This window comes from Aptenodytes patagonicus, chromosome 2, assembly GCF_965638725.1.
Source record: "Aptenodytes patagonicus chromosome 2, bAptPat1.pri.cur, whole genome shotgun sequence".
Classification (NCBI taxonomy): domain Eukaryota; kingdom Metazoa; phylum Chordata; class Aves; order Sphenisciformes; family Spheniscidae; genus Aptenodytes; species Aptenodytes patagonicus.
In genome coordinates, this window is record NC_134950.1 from 69,780,902 (window position 1) to 69,794,360 (window position 13,459).

General features: G+C 36.5%; 1 protein-coding gene across 2 annotated transcripts in view; it reads right to left on the reverse strand.

Moving 5' to 3' along the window:
- GABBR2 (gamma-aminobutyric acid type B receptor subunit 2) overlaps positions 1-13,459 on the reverse strand; it is a 510,446-nt gene that overhangs the window by 263,383 nt on the left and 233,604 nt on the right. For both annotated transcript variants that reach the window (XM_076330187.1, XM_076330188.1), the window contains exons 4-5: positions 13,100-13,201; positions 5,736-5,801 (exon numbers count right to left, since the gene is read on the reverse strand). In XM_076330187.1, the coding sequence (XP_076186302.1) occupies positions 5,736-5,801; positions 13,100-13,201 (168 nt within the window). The remainder of the gene's footprint in view (positions 1-5,735; positions 5,802-13,099; positions 13,202-13,459) is intronic.

Below are 13,459 nucleotides of genomic sequence, written 5' to 3' on the forward strand. Positions count from 1 at the left end.
GTTTATGTTTTTTCTATTATTAATGAAATTATGGCATAATTGAAGGATACACAAGTATCTTGAACAGTTTAGAATAATTATTTGCTAACAATGAAGACTCCTTTCTTGAAGATTCTTGTCTTTAAAATTCAGGTCACAAGAAGAGAATATACTAAAACCTATTTTGCTTTCAGTAGACCATTTATTCAAAAACAGAAAAATAAAATACTGGATTCTAAAACCGGGGGAGGTAAAGAGGAACACTGGCAGAAGGCAGAGCATTTGCATAAAAATTCTCCATGACACAACTATTACATGAGTGCTAGGACCACCACATTTAAACTAAATTATTATCCTCCTAATATCATCCTAAAGACCACATAAAACAGGATAAAGTTAAACAAGAAAACTTGGATCCTAGGCACCATCAAATCACAATGTTGCAAATATGAGTTATGTGACTGTGCTAAAATGGAGACCACAGGGACATTACGTAAGCAGTTTCTTCTGAGGAGCATGAATCAATAGCAAATTGATAAAGCAAGCAAATCTCAGTGATTTCTTTTTTTTCAGCACGAAATGTCTTCAGGTGAAATTGTGTATTGTTTGAATACTGAATATGGCCCAATGTACTTCAAGATACTGAGATGACGGTTATCTCCTTACAAGACATAGCAGATACATGTAACAGGAAACAGAAATACTTTATTAGTCAGGCACATATGTTGTTGTGCCTAAAAGCTGATCCATTCACAATAGATACTCTATTCCATTGTGTGGAGTAGTGTTCTAGGATAAAATTAGCAAATTTTATCTCAGATGTTTCTCTCACTGTCTTTTTTCTTTTGACATTTCAGTCAGACTCCATTTCAAAACAGCAGGTTTCATGCTTCTTTGGCTCCTAATATAAGCAATACTGGAGATACAAGACATACTTATAAGATAAAAATTCTAATTTTAGAAATACATGGCACAACCTTAGAATTCTTAACTGGAAAACTGCTATATCTTCACAGAAAACATTACAGAAGGAGGAAATTATAAGAATGCAAACAGGACATATTAGTCATTCAGAACATAACTGTTTTGAAAAGTATCCCAAAGATCATACCAAAAGCCTATCAGAAAAATAAAAATGAATAGCAAAAAATACGAATAGGACAGCCTCCTAAATACATTAATACCCAAATTAAAACTGAGCTTTAAATCTGTGAAGGCTATTATAATGGTGTCAACTCAGTTCATAAATGTATTGTGCACAAAGCAGATTTGTTTGGCCCCTGGTTGCAGGACTTTTTGTTCAACCAAAATCAAATTTCATGCATTTGTATACAGTGCTGCTTGAAAGCACTTCTGTCTGAAACCCAGTGTCTTGCATCTCATATCTTACTTATTCCACAATCCACATAATTTGCTTGTCTTTCTCTCTCTCATTAATTCTACCCTTCCAGAAACACATCTGCTTTTGCCCTCCTGCCCATCTCTACTCCTCCCACAGCTATGGCGTAGGAGGACACTGCATCCCACATCCACCTGTGAAGAAAATAGCAATCCCATCCTGCAACACCTTCTGATGTCTAAAAGAGTTTCCATTACACAATGAGGTCAGTCAAGACCTTTCAGTGATATAATGTCTTTTATTTGACAGTTTTCAAGTCACTGAGGACACAAATTAACACAGAATAGTGCTTTTAGAGAAGGACAATGATCAGTAGCTTCCCCTGCTCTATAGAGATTAAAGTATCAAATAGTGTGTTGCAAGAAAGTATTGGCTATGAACTATTCTGAAATTGGAGCTGTTGGAATTTTTCTGTTTGCACTTGAGCCTGTTTCCTGCATAATCTGTAAACGTGCTGGGATATGGGCTGAAAATTAAAAGTTTCAAAATAGCCAGAAATTCCACCCTGGAAACAAGGGATCATTCCCAACGTGGCACTGAAACACTCACATTCCTGCAAGAATTTGGTTACATGTCTAGATTTTGCTTTAAAAAGCAAAACCCAAACACTTTAAGAGCTGGCAACTCTCCATTCGCGATCTGGTGGAATGGTAGGATTTGAAGGATAATCTGGGGAAGGCAAAAGAAGGAGGAACAAAATCAGCTCCTCCAAAGCTAAGCACCACGACCATGCAGTCACTTTTCTAGTGACAGCACAGTTGTTAGTGTTCAGGCATTTCAGTGCTTGGGTTCCAGAAGACTTATTTCAAAATAATGCTTTCTGCCACCATTTCCTCCCTGTTGATTCTGCTAAATGGAGATGATTTTGATGCTTAAAAGATACATATCCTTGAAATATGCGGATCTTTCTTGAACTGCTTGAGTGCACACAGACCAATTCTTACAGGTTTTAGTTTCTAAGGGGCAGATTTGTTGGCACACAAGAGTAAGGCAAAGAAGGTTTACAAGTGCTTTCTACCATCAGAACAGCATAAAGTAGTCATATGTCTTCCCTAATCTTTCCTGCGTGCCCTACCTAGACTGCAAATCCCTGAGTTGCTGTCAAGCCGCCAGGAAACTGCCCTGGACATTTTCTGCCTTTGTGAGACTGATTTTTTAATTTTTTTTTAAACTTTTCATTTTTCTTTGAATCCATAAAGAGATGCTTATTTACAACAAAGACATTTCTGTAAAAGATCTTTCTATGTGTAGTAAACAATGACTAGCAGTTTGTTCAAGAGTGCCTGCAAAACCTTACCATCATTGAATTTCCATCATATTTCCAACATGACAGCACGGACACATCCTATATCCCACCCCTACAAGAATGCCTGTAGACTTCTGAATTGCAACGAACCTCCATCCATTTCTCATTAAAAATCAATAGTGCCTTTAATTCCAAAACAGAGACTCAGCAGTAAAACTCTATCAGCTCAAGAACAACAGTGTCCAGCCCTTTTGTATCAACCATGCTGATTAAGCCTGGCTTTATTTATTATTAAATGTTTACTAAAAGAGACACCTAAAGCTCATGCAGTGACCTACGCTTAATAGTCATCTTCTTTAATTGTCTTCAGACAGATAATTGTATCAGCTAGGCGTCAGTCTTGATGTGTGCATGGCTATACTGCATTATCTCTATGTCTTAAAGATAATATGTTGGAAAAACTCCCACTAACAATTCTTTAAAAATAGAATTTTCTGTACAACTGAAGTTTTCATTGGGAAGATGCAATTTCATGTTAATCCAATTTCAAATGAAAAAAAGATTATGTCTATCCAACACAGCTGACCAGTTTGATTGTTGAACTGTTAAGTTTTGAGCAAAATACCCTAATTTCTATTCCATGAAAAATATCACATTCATCCTACTGAGGTGAAAACAACATTAGAAACCTAAGATTTTCCATAGAATTAAAATTGCTAACTGCTTTTGACACTAGTGTTAAATGAATAGCTAAGCTTATTTAAATCACCGTAGGAAACACCTGCTAACATTCATTTTGGCTTGAATTAGTCCTGTCATGTTTTTAAAGTTTGCCACTGAATTAGACTATTTTTTAGTCCATTTATCTTTATGTGCTCTGCATCTTTTGTGTGTGTGTGTGTGTGTGTGTGTGTGTGTTCGGGGGGAGGGGGAGGAAATAGCCAGGGAAAATGAACACGTAAACTCCAATGGATGTCCTGAGGAAACCTCAGGACAGCACATGACTGTTGAATCAAGACAGAAAACTGAGGCAGACTTTAAAGATTTTCCCACCTACCTAAATCATTAGCAAATAATATTCAGGTTATAACCACAATCAGAAAAAAAAAAAATAATCTTGCACTAGTACAATAGCACCTTCCTTTAACAAACCCAAAGACTTTCTCTGGCCGACATCAGCCACCCTGCAAAATATAACAGAGAATCACAAGTGAAACCTGTCTGAAGATATACCTGGGGAAGGGGGTTAAAAAACTTGACATATCTAAATTATTGTGCTCTTAGACACATACCTGTGGGAGTGCATGAGTCAACAATATATTTTATGACTAATAACAAGCTTACTGACAAATTGTAGTGCATTAATATATAAATGACCTACTTTGAAGTGCCCTCTCCTGCATTCAGTCTCCTGCTTAAACTCTCATATAAATACATTTATACAAGCCTAAATACACGATCTCTCAGATTTCCCCAGGCTCCAGAAAAATCCACCCTATTACTTTTGACACTAATGTAATTTAGAGACAGCCATCACTCTTTAAACTGCTCTGAGTTACGCACACTTCCCATGTTTGTACCAAACCGTTGCCACAGAAAGCTACACCGGGCGTTCGTGTAAAAGAGATATCCCCCACCTGAAATCCTTCAGACTAGAGTGGTGCAGACAAGAAGACACCCTGCCCTTCCGAGGACTTCTCAATTTCTTCAGTGGCCTCACAAGCACATGGACTCGGAGAAGAACTGTAGAGGAAGGCAACTAGATACTAAGGGCAGTGGCATAAGCAAGGCCAATCTCTTGTCTGACGTTGGGTTGGAAGACAGTTCTGATCGGGACCCCTCAGCTGGGGAAACGCAGCCCAACTGCAAGGGATCTGAGGAGGAGCTGGGCCACAGAAGGACCATTCTTTCTTCCAGGAATGGAAAAATGGGAGATTATCTCTGTCAATCCAATTTAAATGCCGGAACAAAAAGATCTATATACAAAGACTGATCAGAGATGAGAAGAATGAAAAAGAAAATAATGCTTTCCATTTCCTTTTGGATGCAAACAGATTTTGTTCCTTCCAAATATACTCTACAATCTCCTTTCCAAATTTTGCCAGCAACTAGGACAGCTGCTGAGTAAGAGCCAACATGTGGCTGAGGCACATGTAGCAATCAGATTTTGAACTTCTGCCTTTCCTTTCTTTGCTTGGATAGGTAACTTTGTCTCTCTAACTGAACACTAAAAAACACCCTCTGAAATGTAGATGCCATCATTATTGCTTTTCCATTATACTTATTGTATTCTTGGCTCATACAGGATTAATCTAGTTATTTAAACTAAGAATTCAATACCAATACAAAATTTAGGCCACTACAGTCTGCCTGTTTGGGATTTTTTTTTTTTTTTTTTGAGCAGGTAGAAATAAAGATCATATTTTAATCCTGCTACTTTAAATGACAATCACACTGTGCATGTTTGCAGCACATTCACACACACAAACAAATGCTGAGGATAGGGAATTTTATGTATGCTGGTCTTATTACATTTCTTTTAATTCAAAAATCTTTATTTTTTACGAACTAAAATTTGCTTTCATGTAAAACATGTAAAACTTACAGCAGTTAAAAGTGAATGATTGCACAATTAGCAACATATTGAGTAGCAGAAATTATTAGGGTTGTTTAGTTAGCATGTATAGGAACTGCTTGAATTTCTTATTCTTTTAAAGCAAAACATGCAAACCCACATACATACAGACATTACCACCAGAACACACCTCTTTGACAAGATTGAAATCTTGCAGTTCTCTGTATCTGCTGCTACATATACAAGCATTTCCCTGGATCTGACATGAAAAGAAATGCTCAAGCTCGATTGGCTTTTAATTCTACTACAGGAAAGCAATAAGAAGCAGCTAACCATGCAGTCCATGCCTAAATTTCACTGAAGTCAAGTACAAAGTATTTTATTTAAACAGAAATGGAGCTAAGAATGTGTAACCTCTCTTGATATAAACCTTGACAGAGCTGAACCCCATGAAGAAATGTTTATGCTCAAATGTATTTTTTATTCAAATGTAACACATTATTTATTCTGATATGCAGTTAAATATATTTACTTACACAGCAGAAAACTTTCACAGCCATTTCCTCATCAAACTGGCCAAGGATTATCCGAACATCATTACCCTGCAGATTGAATAAAATACATGGCAGTTAAATACAGTCACAGCCTTTCCAGAAACCACTTCAGTTGGCCATTCAAATCGTGTAGAGAGTTAGCACAGATTACAGCTGCAGACAGCAAAATTAATTCAGAACTATTCCATTTTCTGTAAGTTCAAGAACTTGAAATACTGCAAGAGAGAGCAGCTGAGGTGTTTGAAGAAAATTATTAAGCAATAGCACTAATGAGAATAAAACTGTAATGTTTATCTTGTCAAATATTATTATTCAGTAACACTAAAGTATCAAATATTCTTTTGATCCCTTGCAATATTTCTTTTAAAATTTTGCATATTAAAACCAGCTAAAAGATATGCTTTTCACTGCTTACATGAACTAATGTTGTAAAGTTGAGAGACCAGAGATTTGTAAGTGAGATAAAATGCTATGATATTATACCCGCTTTAGTAATTTTTAAAGGTTTTACTCATACAACATCTTCTCTACAGTCACTATAGCACATTGTCAATCCCTCCTCTCCTCCTCCCTCACACCTCCACACATGAAAAAAAATCATCACACTTTAGGAACCTATGACTGAAGTCAAAAGAGATCATTTTACTTTCGTACTTAGAAACATATTAAGAAAATATTCCTAAATTCAGGAACATATGCAGGAAAATATTTCTTCAGGAACCAGGATAGCTTTTTTCTCATGTGAAAAATTGCTGCTAACATCTATAAAACACAGAACAGAGAGCTTTTTATGACTTAATATTAGTTTTTATTTCACACAAAAGCTGAGTTATCAGCAAAAGCTTGATCAAATCTAATTTTTCATTTCTTTTATAAAACACTTGCTTAGAATTACTAATAGCTCTTTCCCTCTCCAAGGAAAAAAGAAACAGATGATTCAGTGTGAATTTCAGTGGCAAAAAAAAATTCAGTTTTAATTAAATCAATTTATCAAAGATTTTCAGTTTAGATAATTTCAATGTTTATTTTCTGTTCAGCAGAAAACATTATGATGGACAGTGCAAAAAGATACTAGAATGCTTCTGCAATTAAATGCATGAAATTAGCATCACTCTTGGCATGGTTAAAGTCAGAAAGAACATTATATGCTTTGCTCATTCTAAACCTGTGCATTTTCAGTAAGACTGCTTCTCTTTATTTTTATATTTAGCCACAAATTGATAAAGTAATATAAATCTTACTGAAGTGGATTATATTCTTTTTAAAAAAATCTAACAAGGTCACATGAAACTAAACAAACAAATTACACAAATTACAGCAATAGTATTACAGTTTTTGTAAGGACAATAATAGATTTAGGAATTATGCAGAAAAAAATCCCCTCATCCATTAATTTTATTTTTCACAGTTTAAAAATAATTTTGGTCACTCTTGGAACTCCGGCTGAATCGCTTGACCTCTCTGAACGTAAAAATACAGATATAATATTTGAAAAAAGAGTTGCAAAGTTTGGTTTAAAAAAAAATGACACAGCACCCAATTATTAAACTTAAAATTGAATAAATTCCTTTACATTTTATAATATGATGAGAATCGATTTTAAAAAAACAGAACATGTGTGGCCTCATAGTTTTAGAGCACCAGAGACTGTAGGCAGGGTGCTGAGAGTAACTCTATAGTGCATGTGCAGCAACGCTGCTCACTGGCTATGCGACAAGCTTCAAACTGAAGGTGTAGTGCCTGGTACCATGCCTTAAGACATTACTTCCACCTGATTATCCCATAAACCAAAATACGTTTCCCACGGTGACTATTTTTTTACTGTAAAGCACTGCAAGAACTGTATAGTTCATCCTATTTTTTTCCCCAGAAATATCCTATCCCATTTCAATAACCTTACTGTCTGCAAGGATTGTCTTATACTAATATCACTGTGCAACTAGTTTAGCAATAGCACTCAGACCTAAATATTGCACATTCAGACACATGAATATGTGGCTCTACAGTTCCTTTTGTCTACAGGCATGCAAGGAGACAGGCACTCAGGAAACTCATCTTGAAAATGTTTTTCACACAAGGCATAGCAGAGCACCCATTCTAATATTGGCAGTCAATCCTATTTTCAAACATACTCTGCTCTTGTTCAGGCACCCAAGCAAATGGGTGTATTTGCTGCTTTGTCCAGCTGTCAGCAGATCCCAGTTCTGAATATCTGACCATCTCAATATCTGACTAAGGATTTCAGGGAAGCTGGACTTTCTGTCAGGCAGGAATGTCCACTTCCAGCATGAGCTGAGCTTCCGATGCCAGAGCAGGAAATCTGCAAAGTGTGAGAACCACATCCAAACCAAGCTGAGAATCCCTGATGCTCAACTAGAAAGCTTCATGGCCCAAGTTCAAAGATCAGCCATGGCTCTAGAACTTGACAGTCCCTGATGTTCTGTTATCCTTAGAATGTATGATCGAGCCAAGATGCAATACCCAAATGTTCTTTTGCCTAAATTAATGAGTTTCCACGTTAACACATAAATTACTGTTTTCGAAGCACTCAGTCCAGTAAGGAGGACATTAACATGTCTGTGTTCACTAAAAGATTTGGATGGTATCCAACCACAAACTGACTGAAGAAGATCAAAAGAAATGTTCTATTACCACCTATTAAAGAATAAGTCATGAGTATTATGCCATTGAAGACTACAGCAAAAGAAAGTTGAATTCTGATTTTTTTCCAATGACTTAAAAGTTATAACCTTAATAATGTTCTTTTCCATGTCTTTTTATGTGCAATATGTTAAGAAAAAAGAATTTTTCTCTGACAGAAATATGAATCCCCAGTTCTCCCCCACATTTGTCCAGGTATTAACCCTTTGAGGGCTGGGGAAAATCACAATCCACATATGCTCAGTACTGGCCAGAGATGGATCCAAGAAGATAATGCTGAGAGTCAGTAAATAAATTGACTGGAGGTAGGTTCCAGTGAGAGAAAAAAGGGCACCTGGGAAGGAGAGACAGACCCAGTAAGGAACGTGGGTAATGAGTACTTACACTTTTTAGGCAAAGATGGAGCAAACAGCTGGAGAGGTAGCAGTAGGCTTGAGACCAGTATTGAATAAGGAGCTTGGGAGGCAGAATTAGGACTTTTCAAGAGTATTGCAAATAGGAAGCTTGACAAATAGTTGCTGTTAGGACAACTGCAATCTCAGAAAGTAAGCCAAGAAGAAAATGGAACAATAATCTAGACAAAGGTACTCAGAGGGAGATGAGAAATCAGAGAAGCAGAACATAGCATTGGGTAAGCATCTTCAGACTGGGATGAAGATCCAGAATGAAACAGGGATATTGCTGGGTTAAGTGGAGAGTATGGGATCACAGGGTCAAGCTGACAGTGAATATAGGGTGAATATCTTTTTCTTTGTCCAGCTTCATAAAGTTGCATCATGAAGAACATAGTATATAGTTCTAGTTGGTTAGTCATGTATGGGAAATCATAAAAGATTCCTTCTGTTTATAACCACGCAGATATCAATACAATGCTGTGAGATGCGGTCCCTGAGGTTTTACGGCTTGCAGTTAAAAAGAGTGGAAAATTTAGTATGTAATCATGTAACCAAAGAATTGTACGTTAGAACACATGTAGAAGGAACTAATTTAGGAAAGTCTGTACAATAGCTTTTCCTCTTCCATGTATAACATTTTTCCTCTGTGCAATGATGCACTCCTCAGTAAGCCTCTTCCTCTCCAACTCTGTTTTTTGCATTCCCCTCCACATTTTTCCAAATTTGTTCCTGAAGAATTACATTCAAGATGGTAAATAAGCCTAGACCCATTTGATGCCAGGCTTGGGTCTGCTGGCTCTGTCCTGCATAAGACATTGAAGCTTCAAATTCATGCAACTGGACATAGCTCAAATCCCTTGCAGAGATTTTATTTGGATAGTTAAGTCTGCACTGAAGTTTATCAGAGCTGGGTTCATTTCAGTGCTCGCGGGTCAGGGTATATGTCCACGTTATAGTCTCATGCAAAGAGATACATCAGACACTTACTGGGGCATAATTTCCCCCCCCCCCTTCAGTCACACTGTTAACTATCAACCAGTATGATTTCCTGGCAAGGATACGCTATTCCTTTACATCAACCCTCATGGGACCGATGCAAGTTAACACAGTGTAACTCTCTTGTAGGGATCAAAGAAGTCACCCACTGGATCCCACAAGTGTCAAGTACTCTTTCTTTCTCTTAGAGTTGTAAATTGCTTGCATGGAGCTAAAGCGTATTTGACACAAGAGGTTTTAATTCATGGAACTAGGCAGGTGATCTATGAGATGATTAAACATATCCCAGGGGGAAGGCAACTCCCAAAACTGCACTTATATAAAAAGACCAATGTTTAGACCATTTGCCAGATGGTGAGCTGTCATATTTACTCTTCTCAGAGATTAGAGTAGCAATATCAACATTTAAGCTTTGCCCCTCAGTAAGCAATACATATGTTCCCATCTGGACTAAAGTTCAAACAAGAAAATGAAAAACAGTTACATTTCATTTACCCATAGTTGTGGTGGACTCTCCATAAAAACATGTTTTATAAATGAAGGCTATAGCACAGCCTCAAAAATGGATGACTCTCTTGCTCCCTTCTTTCTTTCTTATAGGTGAGGATATTATTAATCCACTAAATATAAAGAGTCTGGTGCTACTGGCAGCTGAGTAGTATAAACCCTGAAGACAGTGAGGATCAAGCTATGTAAGATGTTTCATTGAGGGATGAACAACTTGTCTCCTCCACTGCCATTTCTAAGAGCCTCAGATATGAGGCACTCTTTAGCCTTTTCAGAGTTTGAGTGATGCACATTATGCTGGAATAGGCAGCTATTTTTTTTTGGCCTGCAGAGCTTCCCTTCTGTGATCAGATTTTAATCTGTCTCATTTCTAATGAATAACACCACAATGTTGTATTACACAGCTTTCCAGAGAAGGATTGCTACAATATCTCATCTGCCAGGAAAAGTCAATGTCTTGGCAGGCTCTTTATGAAATATCTAAATTGAACAGCTCAGATACTCTGTCATATTCTCTACCATGTATCTGACAGTCAAGATGTTATCAATAAATCTACTCAAAGCTGGGTAACTTTGTCAATACAGACATCCACATGTTCTCCCTTCTAAATGCCTGGATGTCCACTTGAAGAACTATAGTTGAGCCTCTGACCTTAGCTATGGAATCACTGATGGTGAAAGTGAACTAAAGGATGTCAGCTCCCACCATCATAACACTCTGGCAAAACTTGCTGATGTCTGTGTTAGTGTGCATGTCACTCACTTAGATTGAGGCTGCATCCAAACCTGTTCCTGGCCCAAAATTTTAAAAAAATTAATTAACTTGGCTGTTAGAATGAGAGATCATGTTCAGTCAGTATCTAAAACACCTATTGTATTTGGGAAATCAGAAGGAAATGGTTTCATTGAATTGGAATTCATATATTGCAATTTTTTTGTCCTACGTGCAAGATACAAGAAAGTTGGAAGCAGAAGTGTTATTGCTCATACAATTTGCCTGTGCATGCTTAGAATTTTTAAACATGTAAGTTGATGTACAAATGCATATCCTCCAATATCCCTTTCTCTGAACACAAAAATGACTTTTAAAGATATCCTTAAGCCTAAATTTACTCTCCAGCTGTGATTTAAAGAGCCTGGAGTCAATGTAGTAAATGTTAAGGTGTTGCTGGGAAAAATATAGAACATATATTTCTGCAAATCCTACCAGATATTTCTACTTTGTATTGCATAATCATTAAGTTCATTAATTTAAACTGTGTTTATGAAAAGGAAAGGTATTTTATGTCTATTTTAATATAATAAGTATAATAAGCAGATACCAGTTTACCTATATTAGGTTTACATCTTGAAGAAAGGAATGAACATTTTCAGAGTTGGATAGCTAAGTTGTGCCTGACATATGTACTTAAGGACAAGTAACCCTACATTCCTGTCAAGAATAAGTGATTGTCTAGATAATTGCTTATTTATTGTTGTAGTAATTTGTTTTGAAGAAGAAATGAAGAGTTAACTTTAACATATTGTTTGATAGAGTCTTCTGGTCTTCCCTATAAAACAAACAGCGTGTTGTTGACATACAGAAGGCTACAATCTCATTGCTTCTTCTAACCTTCAGCCTAAATATACATGCATATATACATTTTTTCATGTTATTACATCATCCATTGGTTTAAATAGCTCTGCCTTCAGAATTGTTAGTTTTCTGATGCCAGGGGTTAAAGACCTTGTCAAAAATGTGGACTTTACTGGTAACACATACTGGAGTCTTTTCAACCCCAGACAGGAAATGCAAACTGGCTTAGACTGGACAGACACAAATGGCTTCCTTGTAAACGTAATCTTTACCTATTTATACTTTAAACATTTAGGCTTGCATCTCTAGACTGTGGGAATAATAAAGCACACTTAGTTTACCATGCTTCAGATCTTTTCCAGTTAGCTTCAGTAGCGGCCTAGTCTTATACAGGTTAATATCCTTGCTTTAATTTTAGTTTTTTAATACCATTCAGTTTATTAGGGTTTTTTTAAACCTGTTTTACACGTATTTAAATATTTGCAGGATTGTGGCTTTGACTGTCTGTCATATGTATTTGACGCCAGCAATGATTTGATCTTCACCATTTAAAAGTGCTTGCTCTTGCTGTTCAATCATTTTTTCATGTTCATATGTAGTTTAAGATTCATATCTCCTATGTCTAGTTTATTGTTGGTAGCACTGCATGGTAATGCTAAAATATAGTTTTAATTTTATGAGATGCCAGGAACCTAGTAAATCATTATAATAAGAGAATGGTGGTAAATTATTCTGCTATCAAATTTATTTTTCCTTTTTTTTCCCTGTGATTCATATGAAATAATGCAGATGATTATAAGCAAATAATTCAATCTAAAATGTGTAATGAAGCTAATGGAAAGATGCTCAATGCTTTTGTTACATGATAATTTACCTTAAAAGGGTTCTGGTTCCAAACCTCAAGAGCTTTCACACGTATATCACTCAGACTGGTGCTTTAGGTACAAATATTAAGCCAGCAACAACTTGCTTTACTTTGTGTCCTTATCAGGAACTATAAAAATATTTACTATATGCATGGATATTCATTGACTTAAGCAGGACCAGGCCCTCAGAATGCCATTTGTTAACCTTACTATGCAACGGAATGTAGTAGTATATCATTCTTATGCAAAATTTGTTTTATTAGCCTTCTTCATAGGAAAAAAAAAAAATCAAATGCCATGACATAACCATCACTTTCTCTTTATCCCCCAAACAGCAGCACATACCTTAAGTTTCTTTACACCCGTGCAAGGATCATTGGAGAAACTCTCAGTATCTGAAATTTCAATGTCTTCACCATACAAGACGTCAGTCAGATCATTCCTCACCTGTCAGAAGTTGAGAAAAAGGCAAACTAGTGAACTGACACTCAGTGAGGAGGAAGCAGATGGACTATATTCATCACTGTAATGACAAGCAATGACCTCGATGATGATATATACACCTACTTTTTTTTTTCCATTTTGCCTAAAATCTGATCAAGACACTATTCTTTTACCACCATAATCTACTATCAATGGGTGTACTACATAAAGAGCTTTACTATGTGTGACAAAAAGCTCACAGTGGGCTCCCGCTTTGCATCA